This window comes from Rhyacophila brunnea, unplaced genomic scaffold (genome assembly GCF_057557595.1).
Source record: "Rhyacophila brunnea isolate RB1 unplaced genomic scaffold, BYU_Rbru_1.0 scaffold_19, whole genome shotgun sequence".
In the NCBI taxonomy this organism is placed as follows: Eukaryota; Metazoa; Arthropoda; class Insecta; order Trichoptera; family Rhyacophilidae; genus Rhyacophila; species Rhyacophila brunnea.
The window spans coordinates 37,472,156-37,493,706 of record NW_028232848.1 but is presented as its reverse complement, the minus strand read 5'-3'; the positions used below and the strand labels follow the sequence as shown (position 1 = coordinate 37,493,706).

The window sequence follows — 21,551 nt, the reverse complement described above, 5'->3', positions numbered from 1 at the left end:
GGTAAAAATTCTTGACTATGTAGAGGTTGTGTTCAAGATTTGTCGAGAAATAATGAGAGTAAGTACTTAGATGTCTTTCGAGATTTTTCGAAATTCTCATTTCTCAAGAAATCGTCAAAAGATTTTTTTTACCAGGAATCTTAAGATCTATCGTTCTTGAGTAAGTATCTACCTACTTATGCTTTGATCTTGTAAAATATGCATTAGTTGTAGGCATTCGCGGCTCTCCCATTAGGTCATTCGGTCATTGTCCTCCCAAAATATATACCTTACAATCGACATAATAATATTAATAATATGTATAATGTCATATAATAATATTATAATATTAATAATAATCGGTGGATTTGAAATTATAAGGCGTACGCTATGTTTTTGTTTTGTATTCTCGATGGGCGAAAATTCGCCGCCAGCCCGCCAACGTCCGGCGATTCAATTTTTGACCCAAACTGAGAATTTTTATAAAATTTTCTCTCTCATTTTTCATACATTAGAAAAAGAAAGATATAAAACAATATTCGACGCTTTAAGATCCAAGGATGCGTGGATTATATGCCTCTCGGCCATTGTCCGAGTGTGAAACAAAAAATATTTTCAGCTAATTATGTGAAACAGAATGATAAAGTCGACTAGGGTCGCTTGCTACTGCCACGCCGGAGATTATTGTATGATGTATTTTTTCTGACAGTTGACAAGTTTTGACGTATGTATTTAGTTGTTTTAAACGTATGTAAATAGTTTTTGGTGCAGTTATTATACGAATATACACACAAAGTTTGGTTTTTAGTGATTTATTACATTTTTGTGAAGTTTTGTGGAATTTACGACGGCTTATTTGTTTGAACTGACACGAAATGTCTAATTCAGTGGATTATATTTTAAACGAAATAAAGAATGAGACATTTAACTATGATAAACGTCTACAAGCGAAGATATTAGGCAGGTACATGCCGGATATGAAAATAGTTCAAACAACAAAAGAGAAAAGCAAAGATGTTAACAGATATTTCAACAAGAAAAGCTATCATTTTTGTGAATGGATATGTGGTTGCGATCGAAGGAATTTATTTTTTTGTTTTCATTGTTTAATTTTTGATTGCAAAAATGAAAAGCAATGGACAGAATTTGGTGTTGGTGATCTAAAACATCTCAAAGAAAAAATAAAAAAGCATAGCAAGTCAACAGCACACATAGATAATTCTATGAGTTTTGTTTTATTAGGAACAACAGATATCCGAATTCAGTTAGATAGTGCGTACCGCAGATCGATTGCTGATCACAATGAAACTGTCGATAAAAATCGTTTAATTTTAACAAAAATATTAAAGTGTATTCAATTTTGCGGATCGTTTGAGCTGGCCTTACGAGGCCATGATGAGTCTTAAGAGTCTGATAATCCTGGTATATTTCGTGGATTAATAAATTTCATGCAGGAAATAGATATTGTTATGAAGGAGCATTTAGAAAGGTCAACTTCATTCAAAGGAATTTCGAAGACTATCCAAAACGAATTTCTAGATTCAATATTAAAAGTCACTCAAGAAGAAATTAGATGTGACATAAAAAAATCTAATTACGTAGCTATTCAAGTTGACGAAACGACAGATAGCTCCACAAAAACGCAAATGGTTTTTGTTGTGAGATATTTAAAAGACAATATAGTATGTGAAAGATTTTGGAAGTTTGTAAATCCAGAGGTGTGCACGGCAATAGGATTAACAGAAGAAATTTTAAAAGAGCTGAGAATCTTGGAAGTTCTTCCCCGACAGCTAATAGCGCAAAGCTACGACGAAGCAGCTATAATGAGTGGAAAAACTGGAGGAGTTCAGACGAGAGTCCGCGAAACTTTTCCACTAGCACAGTACATCCACTGTTATGCTCATCAATTTAATTTAGTTCTGCAAAAAGCATCCACCATAACCACTGGTCTGAAAGTTTTTTTTGCCACAGTCCAATCATTTTCCGTCTTTTTTTCGAGATCACCAAAAAGAACGAAAATATTAGATGAATTCGTCAAAGTGCGTCTACCGAAAGCAGCTCCAACTAGATGGTGCTTCAATGCTAAATGTGTGGAGACAGTTTTTTTGTACCGAGAAGACATTTTACAGTGTTTAAATTCAATACTGGACAGAGAAAATGACACCAATACCCTAAGTCAAGCCCAAAACTTAATAAATAATTTGGAAAAAAAAACTTTTATTTATTGGTTGACTTTTTTCACAAAATAATGCCTCATTGTCAAATTTTATTTAAACAAATGCAAAAAAGAAACTTAGACGCTATTAAGATAAAAACATACATCGATAATTTTAAAAAATATATTTCCGAAATCAGAAATGAAGCTAGCACTAATCCGAATTCCAGCTGTGCAACGGGTGACCATAAAAAGAGACGGATAGATGACAATAGCAACGCAGTAGCAATTGAAGTCTGTGATACAATTATAGTGGAAATAGAAGCACGATTCACATCCAACGATCATCTCATTATATCCGATTTGTTCAATAAAGAAAATTACGCTGATTTTAAAAATAATTTTCCCACAAGTCAAGTAAATTTGATAAAACAGTTAGAAGAAATAAACATAACCAAGTTAAAAAATGAATTATTGGTGTTTTATCAACGAGATGATTTGCATGGCGCTAATAGTGCAGTTTCTCTTCTACATTTTTTACTCAGCAATAATTTCAATGAAACATTTTCCGAGTCGATCAAAGTTCTGCAATTTATTTGCGTCATACCAATGACAACAGTTGAAAGTGAAAGATGTTTTTCCACTCTCAAAAGAATAAAAACCTTTCTACGCAATACGATGGGCCAAGATAGACTGACCGCTCTTGCAATGCTCAGTATTGAAAAAAAATATGTGGGAAAAATAGACAATTTTTATAATCGTGTGATTGATGATTTTTCAAAAAGTAAAGAAAGAAAAGTGGACTTAATTTACAAAAAATTATAACGCGTTGTGTGCAATTTCGGTTACGATGGGTTGGCGTTATGAAAAATGGACATTTTTTGAAGGGTAAGTAGGTACCTATCTATAACAATTTCTAGCACTTATTATATAACGTATAAAAAGTCAATTTTCAATACGTCTTTTAAGTATACAACGAAAAGGCAAATTAAAATACTAAATTCAAAACTGACCTACCAGTTTTTCGGGCCTAAGGCCGCCAATGGTTGTAGGTACCTATCTATGGCGTTAAAAAACGAGGCGACTTTAAAAAAAAACTAAAAAAGCTTTCTCCTATGATTCTAGACTGAATTTGTTAATTCGAGGGTGATATTTTTGTTGGCTGATTTGGAATCTGAATGGAGTTATTAAAATATACGTACTTGCAAAATAGGTACCCACATTAGATTAAAAGATTCTCAAGAATTCTCGAGAATCTAAAAAAGTTGGGAAATTAGAAGCTCTATGCTTGACTTACAGAGGAATGGTATCGATTGTCGCAATATTATTATCGTATTTTATAACAATTTACGATAGATAGGGGAAACTAAAAAAATAATCACTGTCGATTCTAATGATAGGTACCTACCTACTAGTTAGTAACTCTAAATAATTGAAAAATTCGCTTTTTGCCTTTTTTAACTTGACCCCAGCTGGTAGCTACCTAATAATGGCAGATTGTATCTATTAATAGTCGTGTGATATTATTTTCTAAAGGCCATATTCCATTGGCAGACGCACAGACCCAACCCGATCCAACGATCGACGCCAACCATGCGCCAACCGTCGTCGCTAGCTATTTGCAATTACACGCAACGATTCAATCTCGTTGGTCCTTGATTTGATTGGTTAAAATAATACTAGTGTTGCTATTATTAAAAATATAGGTTGAGTGAAAACTAGATATTTCTTAGATTGGTGGCTACACTGAACGCATTCCCGCGCAATTTTACGTCAACAAAACTGAGCTGTCAGCTGTCAAACCTAGCGAACATCAGATCTGTTAAAATTTATGCGGCCGTTTGACATTTATAGAAAGTTTGTATACTTATTGTTAATTTACATCATGAATAACTGGGCGAGCTTGAATCTCCAAACCAATTGAGTAATTCGAATATCGAATAATCCAAAGACTAATTTATTGTAGCGAGTATGGCTATATTTCAACTGGCTCAGGCGGTCAGGACTCGCCGTAAACGAAAACACTGGGTCAAAAGTTGGCTAACTGAAGAACAGCGTGATCGCCATTGAATATGGCGGATTTTTTTACGTTCCACACTATATCTTTGGCGTGTATTTATTCGACGAGGACTGTGTCCTCGGTGATACTCCATATATATTTTTTAAGTTTTCGCCATCTTGTAATTGTTCAGTTGAAATCGACCAGTAGAATGAAATGAACGACCGTTTGCATGACTCAGGCGCAAATTCGGCTATTTTCGTACGCTTTCGGAAATCTTCGCTTGATAATGAAAGGATCGCACGACGGATAATAGAAAATTTTCCACTTTCGACCCGATCGCTCACGATCCTTGAAAACCATAGAGAATAGAGTTTGACAGTCGTGGCAGACGATCGGGCCAGACGCAATCTGCCAATGGAATATGGGCTTAACACATATTTCCAAATTATACTGCATAGCCCATAAAAAGCTTGTCGTTATTTTTTGCCATTATGATATATCCGAAGTTTTCTACCACTGACCTATTAATTATTATCCAGTGATGTAGCTCTAAAATACGCGACCTGTCTATCAGACAAAATATTCTTTTTTTAAATTCTCTATTCTTTTTGTCTCGATGTGAGGAAAGCTTTGCATGCGGTTAATGACACTGCTCCGCTAAACGCCGACTAAACTGAAACTCTTATAATATTATTAGAAGTCGAAATAATGGGACCGTTCAAAATAATAATAAAGTGTCCTTTCCCAGAATAGCAATTTTCGAACGTTTGGTATTCCTATGAAGCGCCACGACTTCGTTCCTTTTTCAAACTTGCATAGTAAGTACCTAGATTAATAGCTGGTGTGACCATGCAGTAAAATCTGTTTTAATAAATCGATGTAATTAATTACTTAGTTATAGGTACTCAATATGTTTTTTTTTTTTTTTTAATTTAAAGGTTTATTACGGTATCCTAGATTACAAGTCATACGTTTAACTAATATTTATAGCTACAGTACTTACTTTACTATACTTTTCAAAACCATTCAAACTTATGATTTTAAAATAGAATAAATTAAATATTTTAAAACTGTTTTAATAATCTACATATCAATTAAAATCACAATGATTATCTTGATTTTTCCTCAAAACTGTGAAACCAATAACTTTTGAAACTACGAGTATATTATGTATTCCTACCTCATGAGCTTAGATGAGAGAATATTTAAATTTGAATTATAAAATTTTGAATTTAAAAAGTATGTAGGTACTTACATAACATAAAAGGTGAAAGGGAAATTTCATCCTGAGATGACCAAATTATGAGGAAACGAACCTTCTTATGATCATTACAGAAAGTAATGTTTCACTACTTATAAAAAAATCGCCTGTCGCGCAAATGTTATCAGTTACTTTTAAAAAAAAGTGTTTACGCGGTGCTAAATATTTTTACATTTTCGATCACTTGGCACTTCCGTCTGGTTAAGTAAGTATAAATATTTAAAATTAACAATTCACTGTACGTAGGTACCTATATGAAGAGTTATATTAATTATAATTGAATGTATGTATACCTAACTACTATTTAGGTAATACCTAAATAGAGTAGGTATCCTTAAAAAAAGTTTTGAGGGGCGGTAGATTTGGAAACAACTTAAGTATATTATTATAATTTGTTTCATTTGCTAATTGCAACTGAGTACAGTTGACCTGAATATTTATATATTGTTTTTAAATTCATGTTTTGTATTACAAAAGGGGCGCATTTTACTTCTATTCAGGGTACTAAAACACCTGGTTACGACCCTGTCATCGGAACTAAAACCCACTGTAGGTTTTGGCTACCTCCATTCCATTCTGCTGGAAGCTTTATTCACTTACTAGATCTTCTGACAGTTCTTAAATCTTCCCGAATCGTATTATTAACATAAACTATAAATAATAATATACAAATTAAAATAAGTATTTAGTTATAATATCAACATCTGAATAAATTTATAATAAATAGTTACGATAAGTATACCTTATTCCAAAAAAAACACTACCTCGTGGTCACTGCTAAGTGCATCATCACCCAAAAATGTGAACGATATATTTTTTGAACTTGTTTCTAATGTGAATATAATAGTGATACATTTTGTTTTTAGAGTAATAAATGGTAATTGTATAGCGATTATTCAACTGGCTTGCAACTTGTCAATCGTTTCTTGGCATTGGTAAGTAGTTTAACCACTATGTTCTGAAGCACCCTATTCTTACATCTAGTGCCCTCCTGAAAACAACACAGTCGAGGATTATTGCTACAATTTTATTTGAAATATTGACGTTTTGTATAAAAAAAATTCTATATATTATTGTCATAATGAAAACATTGAAATTTATAAATTTAAAGTTCACAGGTTGATATAAAAAACAAAGAAAATTCTAAAACGTAAAAAGACGTTTACCAAGTGAGCTAGTGGGTACCTACTCACATAACTTATCTTGCAAATTTATAAGAATTTGAAGTAGGTAGGTGGCTAGCTAAGTTTAAACGTGAATATAAGATATAATTCGCATGAATCATAATATACAGTTAGAGGTCATAGAGATTACTCACCCGGAAAGTAAAAGACGTGAGTATGAGTCCCATTTAGTCCAACTTTTTTTATAGAATTTTTTTCTAATAATCTTGTTTCTGAGGTTTTCAAAATTGTATTTTATTAATAACACAGATGTTTATAGGTAGGTATTTTTTAGGTATTGAAGATATGAATTGCAGTATTTAGGTATCTACCTACCTACTTTAATAATGTTAGTATGTAATAGGGTACCTATTTAATAAATCATCACGAATGCTACCATATACAAAAGGGTCTCGGGATACGAGTAAAGTTGGGAACTGGTACCTACTTGACCTCATATGATAAAAAGCGATGACGAACTCTATTAACTATATGAATGAATTTATTTTAAAAATGCACTAAATAGATAAAACATTTGAAATGCGGCGAACCCTAGGGTTCCACGGAACAACGTTTAGAAAACGTTGCTATAAAGCATTGTGCAGTCCTAATTTTAGAGATAAGTACCTAAAGGGGCCTTCCTGGCCTGAGGGCCACTTTAGGATGTGAGGGCATAAAGTTGGTACCCCGCTGGTTTAAGCATTAAGCATAACAAGTTGCAATTATTATTATACTCGTAAAGGTCTTTTTAATGTAATGCATACGCCACGATTTTTAAAACGTTTTTTCCAAGCGTTATTATTTTTTTTCTAATGTTTGGATTGGCCTTCTTTTGCTAAAATGTAGCTTAGTGCAAGATAGTACCTACCTACTAAATCGTCAGGTATTCAGTTAATTCAGTACCGCCTTATTATCAGGTCACGAGTTTTAAAATATGTAACAAGGCACTATATGTAATTAGGTACCTACCTACGTAGGTATGTATTAAAATACTTAAGAAGTGATAAACTATGATTATTTTCAATATTATGTACCTACCCACCGATCACCTATGTATCTATGTATTTATCGTGATTATCATTAAAATTGTCAGGTGTTGTTATGGTTATATTCAGACTGCGTTATGTTTTGCAATTTTTTACCGATATATTCCATTTTTTCTCTATACTTAATATGTGAACTTTTAAGCTAAATGTTTTTAATTTGAGACATTTTCGCTCATTGAATCGATCGGTTGAGTACGATCACAGAATAATAGTCCATCTATGGACTGAGACCGTATGCGGTTTAGAACCGTGTGCCATACTAAGCTTATCTTTTCTGTTCATGGAAATATTTTTTCACTAACTATATCTGATCGTATCCATTTATATCATACACTTACACTTACAAATTTAGTGAAAATATATTTTCATAAACAAAAATCATAAGTTTAGTATGGCATACGGATCTAAACCGCATACGGTTTCTGTCCATGGATGGCCTCTAAGTAAAGAACCTTCAACTAGTGACATCTATTAATGGAATTACAAAACGAACCAAATAATACAATTTAATAAAAAATGTAATTTAAAAGTATTTTGTTTAATCAGTAGTTATAGCTAGGATCTAATAGTAGGAACCTGCCTAATACCATCAAAAATAAAAATAATTATTTTTTCATATCAACAGATAAACTTTCTTATAACAATTGCAAACTGTTATAAAACTATCGTTCGGTGATCATTATTAGCTTACCTATCGGTAAGTTTTATCAGATACTATTTCACAATAAAATATCGTTTTATCGGCCATCTTTAATATGTAGAGTTATTTTTAATAATTCTAAGATATTAACACTGAAAAATGGCTTGGAGGGTCCATTTAAAAAAAATCCATAATGATTTTTAAGGCGGCGGGAGGGGTGTAGTGGGTGAAACCCATTGAGAAGACCAAACATGCTGTTAGGATCCTCATTCATGAGATCCTGACGAAAAATAAGAAGTAATATTCTATTTAAATAAATAGTTGGGGAGGGGTTCCAGACCCGAGAACCATTGTCTTGTGGGCACACCTGCTATATTATAATGTATTTTTTTAAATTTAATTAAAGATAAGTAGTATATCCGACCATGTCCGATCCTAATAGGATCATATGGGCCTCCACAGAGTAGAGGTTTGTATTACCAGATTTTTTTTTACGAGAAATGGATGTCAGCCACTTGCTCAACCTATTAGGTCCATACCCTGACTCACACACATATTGAAAAACAATATGTGTACTTGCCAGACCCAGGATTCGAACCTGGGACCCACGGCATGTTAGTCCAACGCTTATGCCGCGCGGCCACCGTGGGCTAGTAGTATAACTAAACCATAATATACTTAATGGTCATGCCACTAATTCATATAATTACCTATAGTTTTAGATATTTTATAGATATAAGAATATTTTTTATCTATTATAGGTTGGTTTACGCAGGGTTTAATCGAATTTTAAAAGTTAACCAACACCATCTACAATTTGTTTTCTTAGATCAATGAAAAGAAATAAGTAGGTATGGCTGACAAAGTTTAGTGTGTACTATTTATGTCGAATCTTAACAGCCTACCTTCACCTTTAGCCACTGAAACCTACCACTTGCATTGACATCAGTTTTCAATAAAAAAAATGCAGTCTAGTTAGGTACAATGACCAAGTCAAATCATTCAAATGCAGAATAATATTTACTCAAGCAAAAACAAAACAAAATTAATTGTTCCAATTTTAAATAGGTAGGTATACCTTTAAAGCTCACTAGCAGAAAAGCTATCTCCCAAAAAAGCCAATGACCACTTTCGTACAATGTTTCACCCGTGTTTTGCAACTAATTATGGATATTCTGCGGTACTACGAAGTGATACTTTGATTTTCACCTACAACGTTTTGCATACTAAATAGTTTGAAATGATATTTCGAAGGCAAACGCAGACGGGATGTGTCATTAGGGCGATTTTGTATTTATTTAATGACCGGTCAAATAAAATGCATTGCGTGACTCGGCATTTACTTCGTATAATCTCGAATAATTTGGAGAATAACACGCACGGAGATTTCGATTTATTTTTGTCATTATTGTATCAATTTCAAATTAAATGACGACACGTGTGGGCTAAGTAAAAGAAATGTTTTTCTTATTATATTCATAGGCTATATCTGCTCCGTATACCTACCTATATAATTATATGGACACCAATCACCATACAACACTTCTAAATATCATTGCCATTGTCACTCGCCAGTCTAATGTTTACAATCTCCATATGAAATCCAATTAGTTTGAAGAAAAGGCAAACCAAGTTTAGACTCAATTTACCAATATAGGTACAGTTGTAAAAAATATAATGCATATCAGTTGAGAGTTTTCTATGAAAACAGACAAAAACAAATCCTGATCATTATAAAATTATGTGAAATACCCTACTTATTTACCTATAAGTTTAAGATCGTAATTTATTAATGGTGTTAACTTTCAATTTTGGGTGGAAAGACATTGTATTAAGTAATAAAAATAAAGCACAGTATCTTCGTTATTTAATTAATTGTGAACAAAGAATTTTCTTGACATATTGTATTGAGTTAGTGTAAGTAGGTACCTAGATATATCGGGGTTAGATAAATAACTGTGAAATGTTGTAGTAGGTAGGTAAAAGTTAAGAATTTCCCGAAACCGGTTCGGATCTTTATTAAATGATGTGGAATCACTAGGTACCCACTTATGTCGTATATGCATATCTATTGTGTTTTTTTTTTTTTTTTACATAAACGTATTTATTTAATTAGGATAGATCAATATTATAATTCATCCCATATGTTGTTTCTCATCTTTACTTGTATCATTTAAGTATGTAGTAAAGGTATATAATATTATATCTAGTAATTAATTTATATACTGGTTAATTTATTATTACATAGGTAATAAATTTATACGGTTATAAATAAATAAAAATTTGAAACAAAGTGACAAGATACAATCCTAAAAACAAAATGAAAAATCACATGCCTGGGTAAGAGACCCAGTAGAAGTTATATTAACAAACTGATTACTAACCTAACCTAATCTAACGCATCAAGTCCTTGTTATGAATCACACATCCACCAACATATTTATCTAAATATCTAAATAATACATTTGAATGTTTACAATATAACTACATAATATATATTTAAAGTTTTAATTTTGACAAATACGAGGTATTGCACCGTTGACATCGTTATGCTAATTCACAAAAAAATCACTCGTTCTCACGGTGTAAAATATCGAAAAAAATAACATGAATAAAATTAGTATAAACTCCGACCATTTTATTAAATGATTTTTAAAAAATCACGATCGACGACAAATTAATGCGGCATTTCTATGTATTTTACGGACTAAGACTATACTTAATAAAATATTAAAATAATATTTATCCGACTCGGGTGTGATATATGATTATATTTTTATATATACGCTTTTTTGTTGGGTAATGTTTAGCTCCGTGAGATTTTCTGGCAACGATTGTCAAATATTTTTGCGCCCATTGCCTCGTTGTTTTATATCAGAATTTTTGAAAAATATTGTATAATATTGTCAAACTTGTACTGAAGCCCTGATTCACCTGTGATGATGGTATATTTACAATGGATTAATCATTGATATATGTTATAAAATAAAAGCAGGTAGGTATATTATAGATATAGGTAGGTACTTATATTAGAATCTTCATTTTCAATTTATTTTCAATTTCAATTTATTTATTTATTTTACGTCATATTGTGGACATTACAAATTATAAGTTTAAGACGTTCACAACATGACATTTAGAAACAAAGAAATATTATTAAAACAGTTTTATGTACATAACACAAGAGATAGATCAGTATTAAGTTATTCTACAGTATAAATGTGTAAATACAAAAAATATTAAGTATATCTTCATCATGTTTACACTGAGATCTTAATAATAACTATTAAGTCATCATTTTTACAACGTTTTTATTAGCTCGTATTCTTGTTTGTCCGGTGGTTGTTTGTCCAGTACAAATCTTGCAATTGATTTTTAACTAGCTTCCCGACTAGCTAGACATTTGAAACTTTTAGAATAAATCAGAACACGATGCCAATGCATTATTTTAATACTTTTACACATCTCTAAGTTGAATTGAATTCATTTTCAGTTAATTTTGTTTTGTATGGAAAGTTATTTCTGAAAAATCCGTAAAAGTAATAGACTATTATTGGTTGCTAAGGGGGTGGTTCTAGCAACTAAATTATTAATATATATGTGCGTTACCATGAATATCAAAATGAAATGTCAAAATGGCATTTCAGTATTTTATATTTGTGTCGCTAGATTTCAAAATCAGCCAAGTCCATAATAAAACAGCTTTTTGTTTTCTCAAATACACAGTCACAAGGGTGAAAGTTTATATTATTTCGAGTATAGAATATTTAAAATTAATAAAATCCACATTTTGATAATGCAGAAATGTTAGAAAGCAGTAGTTCTTCAGCAATTCACAAAAAAGTCAAAAATACCTAAAGGTGGACTTGGCTGATTTTGAAATGTAACGACACATTTGTTTGTTTTTTATTTGTAATCATATCAAGTAGGTACAAGTTTGAGCATATTGAGCATAATAATTCAACAGAAAATTTAAAAACGTTGTATATAAAAAGTTATTTTTATCTTGTAGTTATTTTACGTATCTATAAGTATATTGACCATCTTCAGATTAAATACTTTTTATTTTCTTACTAGTAGCAATAGTCATTATCATGTCGTACCTACTCAAAGTATTTTTGAAAAACTTTGTTATTTAATGTTTTATTTATTGACAATGAGGACGTCTCTAAAACCATTACCTCTATAAGCTCTTTGACAACCCTTTCGTCAACAGATTTATCAAATTCCAATGTCCGCTGACACTTTTATGGATGATCAAGAATCAGCGCTCGAAATGGAAAAATTTACGAACCGGAGCGCTCGACAGTTTTCTGAAGATTTTTACATAGTAAAGTTATCAAAGTTCATGTGTTTTTTTCATAAAAATAAGTGTGTTAGATCTTCTATTGTATGGCCTATCCAGCTCAGACGGTCAAATTATTTATTCCACAAGACGGACCGATTTCACGAACAGGAACGGCGCTCCGGTGCGTTCCGGTCCATTTCGAGCTCTGTCAAGAATCAATGAGGCACATTACTTTCAATGAACCGGAAGGAAGTCTTCGGTGACTTGGTGGCATAAGGACATAGAGAACCTAATTAACTGGAGAATGAGACAGGAAGATTCAGGTGAATGAGGAGTCTATTTACGGCGGCCAAATTTACCTACGAGGTTACAAAAAATATCTACTATATATATTAGGGATGACTATTTATATTATAGTCTATCATTTCGAAAAACACATTGATTCTGTATTTTTACACTTATATGTATAGATAAACTACTATTCAATTATAAATCAATCAGAGAGTTATACTAAGTTCGTTTTTTAAGAAGGATTCATTTAAACCTTTGGGTTTTGAGTGAATCGTAATTATGACTTGTAGATAGTATAGTAACCATCGTCTGTTGAGTTACGACTTCATCTGTATTGTTAGTTGTGTTTGGAATTTAAAGTCTTTGGGTATGTAGTAGCCAAGAACGGGAAAAGTTTATTTGTATAAATATTAATTTTACCTGATTATGCATCTATATTATATTATATTATATTATAGTCTAGTCTAGGTGAAATATATAAATAAATGGTAACGAAAAAGTAGTTCAGTGTACTCTTAGTTTGCCAAGCGGTGAGCCTGCAAATTACCTCTGAATGTTACAAGTGCATAAAAAATCATATCCGCGGGCAAATTTAACGTGGATATATTTTTTTCATCTCGCGACAGGCAACACTGCTGCGTGTAATGGAAGATATTATGAAAAAACGTATCCGCCATTGTTTCTCCATTAGGCAGAAAACATTTGCCATTTAACTCGATTCGAGTATATTATAATATATACCTACTTGAATCTAGTATTGATTTGTTCATTACATTATAGGTATACAATAATGATAATGATAATGTCAAATGTTTGTTTACAAACAATGCAGAAATGTTTGGATGCGTTTTTAATGTTAATACTATATTATATAAAAAAATTATGTTACAACATAGTTCAGTGAGGTTTTTTTATTATTTTTTTTTTGTCTTCTGATTGCCATATAATAATTTATACATACCTACTTATTTACCTATTATGTTACATCGACAAAAATCATAGATCTTGTCTTTGAGTTAAATTATTTCGAACTTAGATTTGGTTGTCTACGTTTGCCTACGTTTTTAAATTCTCATAATATAAAATATTTTGAATAATTTTGAGAGATCCATAGTTTAAAAAAAATATTAGTAAGTATTTTAAAAATGTTTAAAAGGGAAACTAATCATTGACACCGTAGAGGCGTAGCACTGTGTAAAGGTCAAGCTCAGTTGCAATACAGTGGTCATTTCTATATTTTATTATTTCCGTGAACTCAGATAAAATGCTTTCGATATTTCAGAATATTTACAAACTTGGAATTTTATAAATTGAAGTTTCTATTAAAACATAAATTAAAATTAAAAAAGAAATACAAAATACAAAATAATCCTATGTGGTGTCATGTTTTCTTATCGGGATTCGTGTAATTTACGCTTCGAAGGCAAACTAATGCGTTAATGACACAATTTACAAGCTGTTTGTTGGCGAATATAAAAGCGGGTGATTCAGCTACTGCTATTGTGATGATGACACACAAAACTTTCCATTCGCTGAGAAGCCAACAAGCTAGCGACTATTTTGACAGATCGTAGTTCGTTTTTTATCGAGAGTTCGCTACTACGCTCTACTGCGCAGACACAGTAGGCCCACACGCCGGCGTGTAGCGTATAAAGTTGACCGGCTTTCAACTTTTCTCGGTAGATTGTTTAAAATCTGCTTGTTCGATGATGACACTGGGCGACTTTACAGTCAGATTGTAAATTCGCCAACAAGCCGCCTTTAAAGTAGCTCAATGGCATTGACGCTTAAAGGATTGGCTGCGACTAAAACTGAAAAAACATTGCCATTTAGTTTTTAGTTTCATATGCTATTTAGGTACTTAAATAGGTTTTAAATTGTTTATTTTTAGCTATCATATACAGACAAATACACAAATATCTTTAAATTGACATTCACACATCAATTACTGAGAACCTACTCTTAAACAGTGGGGACTTTAAGTCTGTGGCACTTACAGGTTTGGTGGCAACCATTTGAAAATGTTATTTGTGCGATAATCCAGTATTACAATATTTATTACAATGTGTATTAGGTACCTACAAAACAATACATAATAGTTATGTTATCGGTATTTTTTATGCATCGATTAATTTTTAAACTAATATATCGATGGGTACTTTATAATGAATCGACAGCATCGTTTGCTACTTGGAAAACCGGTACTTCTCTCAAATTGTCTGAAAAACTATCTCTCATGTTGTGAACGTCTTAAACTTACAATTTGTAATGTCCAAAATATGTTTAAAAAAATTGAATTTAATTGAATTAATGGACAATCAACTTGAAATTGCACAATTAGATATACCTAAAAAAGGTTACCTACATAACAATACAAAAATATAATAAAGGTTTTAACCCTTATAGGTACTTTTTCTTTCACCACCATTCCGCGAACTTATGGAACTCCCCTCGTACTAAACATCCATTGACTGACTACTAAGAACCAATACTTTAAGAAGAGAATCATTAATAATAGTCAACTAAAACAAATTTAATATTGTATGTACCTTACTAGGTAGGTAGTAAGCACATATCTATACCTGTGTACATTTTTTTGTCTGTATTGCCAATGGCAATGGACATCGTAGATTGTATAATATACCAAGGACATTTTTTTACAATTCTTGATAAATAGATATAATTGACCCTTTCGAATATTCAGCAGATCGACAGACAAAAACGATCGTAATTACCTACGTTGCTTTGTTGAGTGACTAGGTACATAACCATATTAACTATCTGTGTACCTACCTAGGTACCTACCTATCTATGAGTAAGGACTTAGGTACTTAGGTACTTGAAATATTTATACAAATAAAACTATTGAAAAATCAATTCTACCATAGACACCCATTGATTTTATTGTAGTTAATAAGAAGTTTGAACATTTAAAAGAGAAACAGTTACAAAATCTTTTCGTTTGGGACGTGGTCGTAAATCAAAATCGAAGGCAGCATTGCAAGTCTCTTCCGTGCACATATGTAACACCATGTAGCAGTGGCGAAGGGTCGAGGTAGGCTGTTAAGACATGTGCCACAAATAGTGCACACTAAATTTTGTCAGTCATACGTATTTGTTTTCATTGAAATAATACTACAGTTTACAGATTGTGTTGGTTAGTTTTTAAAATTCAATTAAACCCAGCGAAAACCAAGCCATAATGGATAATAGTCAAAAAATACTCGTCTATCTATAAAATCTCTAAAATTATGCAATTAAATCATAAATAACTTATATTTTATAAATGGAATAATATTTTTTATAGTTTGGTTTAGGCATCGCTTAATGAATTTAAAAAATGAACCAACAATATTTGCAATTGTAATATTATGGATTCTTAATTCAACGAAAATAAATAAGTATGAATAAAAAAGTGTGCACAATTTTGTCGTAGGTATCGCATGAAATATACCAAAACTATTATGTTTTGGTTTAGCCATGGTTCAATGGATTTTTATAAACTAACCAATACCATCTGTAAATTGTAGTCTTAGTTCAATAAGAACAAATATGTATGACTAACTAAGTTTAATGTGCACTATTTATGGCGGATCTTAACAGCTTACTTCCACCCTTGGTCACTCCCATGTAGGGGTAGTAACGTCCAACGACCGGCCGTAATGAATGGAAGAGCAGCATCCACAATGCGCCGGTGCAACATTTTGCATGTCGAGTGAAATTTGTCATATCCGACAAACAGATTTTTATCTACTAAAAGTGTCACACCGGCACATTATTACATGGGTTTTGCAAATGACAACTAAATAGGTACATTGACAAATTCGACATGTTTCAGTCAAGATTAGTTTGTACTTATCTGCAACAGGGTTAAAACTAAGATATACCTACCTTCTGGAATCATTTTATAGTGGTGCCATGGGTACGGTAAAAGCGATTTACTGTTGTATTGGTATTTTTTGCAAAGACGAACTTTACTGTTATAGTACATAAATATAACATATTCTCAACACTTTGTTTTAATAAAATTTGGAATGCTTACCTGCGCGTATATTTACATAAGTAGATCTTTCAAATTTATGTCCTTTGATTAAGTGAGTAACTGGTACCTGATAAAAATCAAGACCACCATGATATGTTATTTCTCGTAGAACTAATTCGTTATTGGTGAACCAACTTGAGTGGCTATGTTCGACGAAATTGTTATTATAATATGTTATTGATATAAATAAGCAATAATAATTAATATATATATTTAAACACAACCTCTTTATGATACTTTTATTGACTTTATCTTTATATTGAATACCTTCGTAAACACCTTCTTATGTATATTGTATGTTTTTTATACATTCATAATTAAGAAGATAGGTACCAACTTAGTTTTTAACATTATGTTAAAAGCAATTCAAAATGTCATTATTTATAAAAATAATATAGGTAGGTATCTAATACTTAGGAAATATATAATCAATAATTTTATCTTCAATAAAGTGACGTCATGTAGATAATGGGTTAAATATATAAGTACATTAAAACTGTACCTACTAAATTAATATTTGATCAGACCTCAGACTATCGAGTTAGGTATTATTTCACTAACACAACGGACTTTGTATAGATATTGGATTTGTTGATATTACAAATAATTGATGTAGCCAGAGTCTAATTTTTTTCTCTCTCTTATTTCAGGAATCTCAAAACGGCGGCCTCGACCATCTGGGCTTCTGCCGGCCTGAGGAAAGGTCTATGACCATGCAACAAGTTGCCAGACAGCAGGTCGGAGGGCCACTACAGCCTCCGCCTTCCGCGCGGCGCCATGAGCCACCGATGCCACATATGCCCCCTCTGGATCCAAGACTTCTCCATCAGCTACGCCTCGAAGCTGAATTCAAAAAACTTGGAGAACTCGGTGGACATCACGCCTTGCATGGATTCCGAAACTACTTAGCAGCTTATCCACCTGATTTAAACGCATTCAAGTACTTCAGAGAGCGGGGCATGAAAAATTTTGAAGAGTATGATAGAGAGGCAAAGTTCCACAATGAAATGGCAAATAGATACAATAATGATAATAGAGGTGTGGACAGAAAAAGCCACGATAAAAGAAAGACTGCTATAGAAGATTTGACAAAAAATAATGAAGTCTCTCCAGGAAGAAGACGAACCCCACCTTCCATACCACAAAATATAAGACTACCTGTCTCCTCACAAACTAATCTAAATCAACATTCACAGCGGCACAATATGAGTAGCTCAAAGAACCCTGGAGTCAACCCACCGATCAATCATCACCCGATGAGCTCTTCTCCTCTGAATCGGCTGCAAAACATGCAGCCATTTGATTTTAGAAAAATGGGTTCAAGTCTTGCACCTTTTGTTGATCCACATCATCCTCAGTTGGGCCAAGATTTAAGTCAAAACCATCACTACCACCAAAGAAAGCGTCGCACTTCAGATGCTTCCTCAGACTCTGGTCCCAATATGATGAATCAATTTTCAAATTCAATGCTGCATCTACCTCCGCCTGGGCCTATGCCCCCATCGTCCGTAGCAATATCACTGAGTAATAGTTTCAATCACTCAGCTGCTATGGCTGCAGCTGTCGCTGGTAATCCTCTTGCAGCTGCTAGTTTGGCGGCTTCATTTCCAGGACTGATCTCGTCCACTGGACACAAATCACCTTCTGCGACTGATTTTTTAAGCGTTACCGGAAGTAGTGACCTTGGCTCTGAAGATGGACCTTCGGAAGACGATGACAACGCTTTGAATTTAAGCAAAGATGCAACTCCTAGAGCATCACGGCCAGGGAGACCCCCAACGAATTCGAAGCCCGCTACGCCAACCAAAAGGCATTGGGGCTCAACGCAGCTTCCGCTTAATCTTGGCACTCAGTTTATTAACCCAGCGACTGGGAAAAAAAGAGTTCAGTGCAACGTTTGCTTGAAGACTTTTTGCGATAAAGGTGCATTGAAGATTCATTTTTCTGCAGTTCACTTACGAGAGATGCACAAATGCACGGTTGAAGGATGCAGCATGATGTTCAGTTCTAGGAGATCTAGAAATCGTCATAGCGCTAACCCAAATCCGAAACTTCACTCACCTCACTTAAGAAGAAAAATTTCTCCGCACGATGGAAGAAGTTCTCAGTCACATCCGGTGTTAATATCTCCTCATGCTGCTGGCTTAGGAATGCCAAATGCTGGTGGTCTCGGTTCTTTGAATCCATTTGGACCATTCCCTCTTTTAACTCCTCCACCAGAATTAAGATCTCAACACCCTGGACTGCCCCATGCTCTCGATTACAAACACAGTCTTGATCTTAGTTTCCAGCAGAGATATGAAAGAGCTCGCATGCTTCAAACCCAAGCTCACGAAGAAGCAATGGCATTCAATTCTTCCGGAATGGATCTAAGTCAAATGGAAGATGATGGGGACGATGATGATGACGATGGTATTGTTGTAGTTGCTGGAGACGATGATGACGATGACGGAGACCACTCAGATCATGCTGATGACGATCAGCAGGAAAAAGAAGATGAGGCTTTAGAGAGAGAAAATGTTGAAAGAATTCAATTTCCTGATCAACCCGAAGATTTCAGTATGCCTGATAAACGTATCAAGTCTGTGTCTGACGTTGAAGATGAAATACGAAGCAATGTTGATAGTATAGAAGATGGCACGAGTCTTAACGATTCCCAAAATATCAAAGATGAGGTATTTCCATTTGTAGCAAGTAAACGGAAAAGAAAAAATCAAAACCCTATTCGATGTGCCGTATCTACTTCACGAGTTTCTGATCATAATTCAGACAATGATAGCAGTGATGGTATAAAGTTTCCTGCTCCCACCATTGAAAACGCAGTTTTGGACTTAAAACGCGTTAAAGTAGAAAGCGACACGCCTAGAGATCTATCATCTCCTTCAAATGAGATAAAACAAAGTACCAACAATCAAAAAACTCCTGATAAAATTCCTATTAAAAGAGAACCTGGTGATGATGATGAAGAAGTTAATGACAGTTCTGTTAACAACGAAGCTCAAAATTTAACCCTCGCAAAACACGGAAGTCCTATTACGGACGTCAATGCAAATAGAGAAAAGATGGATGCTAATATAAAATCCATTAATCTCAATGATGGAGCAAATTTTATTAAACAAGAAAAAGATTTGGAAGCTGAAAATTTAATAAGATCTAAGTCTCCAAAGCTTACTGAAGACACTATTCAAAATCCAGAAAACCTTGAATTCGGTAATGCTTTGCGTCAGCTGGAAAGTCTTTCTCATGGAAATTTTGGAGAGTTAGTTAATAAACCAGCACATAAATCAAGCCCTTTAGGATTACATTTTCCAATGGGATTTGGTAGTGAAAATATGCCAGTTAGTCCAAGAAGTAGATCTCCTTCGTCTTCAGGAGATAGTTTAAGTGATGCTCATTCAGACGATAGTCAAAATGAAATATACGGCCATTTTGACAACGGAGTGTTTATTAGCACAATGGATGTTCCAATCGATAAGGATAATCCCAGAAAGTGTACTGCTTGTGGAAAGATATTCCAGAATCATTTTGGGGTTAAAACACATTATCAAAATGTTCATTTGAAACTGATGCATAAATGCAACGTTGATGGTTGCAACGCTGCATTTCCCTCAAAACGCAGTCGAGATAGACATAGCGCCAACTTAAACCTGCATAGAAAATTATTATCAACGTCATCTTCATCGGATAAACCACCTCAATTTGTGGACAAGTATCCATTTGCATCATTATTAGCAAATCCACAATTGCATTCAGAATTTTTAGCAAGACTATATGCAGAAGGGCAGAGTTTACCTTTTAACGAGGCATACGGAGGTGACTTTTCACCTTTAGATGCTCTGAAAAGTCTTCCATTAAAACCTGACGACTTGACAAAGAACTCTCCATTAAACATTGATAAACTAAAACCACATCCTTTGTCAAGTTTAACCGAACAGATGATTAACGGACGAGATATCGCTCCACACCCTCCACCACCGTTTATGCTACCACATTTTGGCATGATACCAGGATTCCCTGGACTTCCTCTTGGACTCTTACCTCCTGGATTAAATGGATCGTATCCAAACAAAAAACAACACTCTGAATCCGAATCTCCATATTCAAATTCATCCCCTAAGACTTTGTCTCATATATCACCATCTTCTTCCCCACATAATCCTGGAATTATTTACTGTATCGAAGAAGAAGCGCCTAACCCTGATCACGAAGGAAGGTTTCCTTGCAGAAATTGTCCCGCTCGCTTGAGAGATTTGGGATCTTTGAAAGAGCATTGTGAAAATATACACCGCTCAGAACTGTACCGATGTAAAATTGGAGGGTGTCCAAAAGCGTTTTTATCGCGGACCAAAAGAAATGCTCATATGGAGAACCAATCTGCCCACTCCCATATTGGATCGAGGAGTTCTGACAATGGTCACTCGTGATAAATTCAACAACGACTGTGAATGCATCTATTGTGAACGACTGTATACTTAGTTTATAAATTTAATGTGCTTAAGCTATTTCATTTTATTTTGTAAATAAAAACCAGTGCTAGTATTCTACAAATAAAAAAACTTAGTTTTACCAATTAAAGATAATAATGTATTTTATAAAAAAATACTTGTTTATAAACAAGATCTTTGTATTTGGCTTCCATAATAAGTATTGCGATTTCGAATAAATTGTGACTATTAAGAATATC

At 33.4% G+C, this 21,551-nt stretch overlaps 1 protein-coding gene across 1 annotated transcript in view; it reads left to right on the top strand.

Annotated features, from left to right (window-relative positions):
* LOC147072993 (zinc finger protein basonuclin-2-like) overlaps nt 1-21,291 on the top strand; it is a 73,416-nt gene extending 52,125 nt beyond the window's left edge. The window contains exon 2 of the mRNA XM_085945900.1: nt 17,518-21,291. Within this exon, the coding sequence (XP_085802026.1) occupies nt 17,518-21,291 (3,774 nt within the window). The remainder of the gene's footprint in view (nt 1-17,517) is intronic.
* The last annotated feature ends 260 nt before the right edge of the window (nt 21,292-21,551 follow it).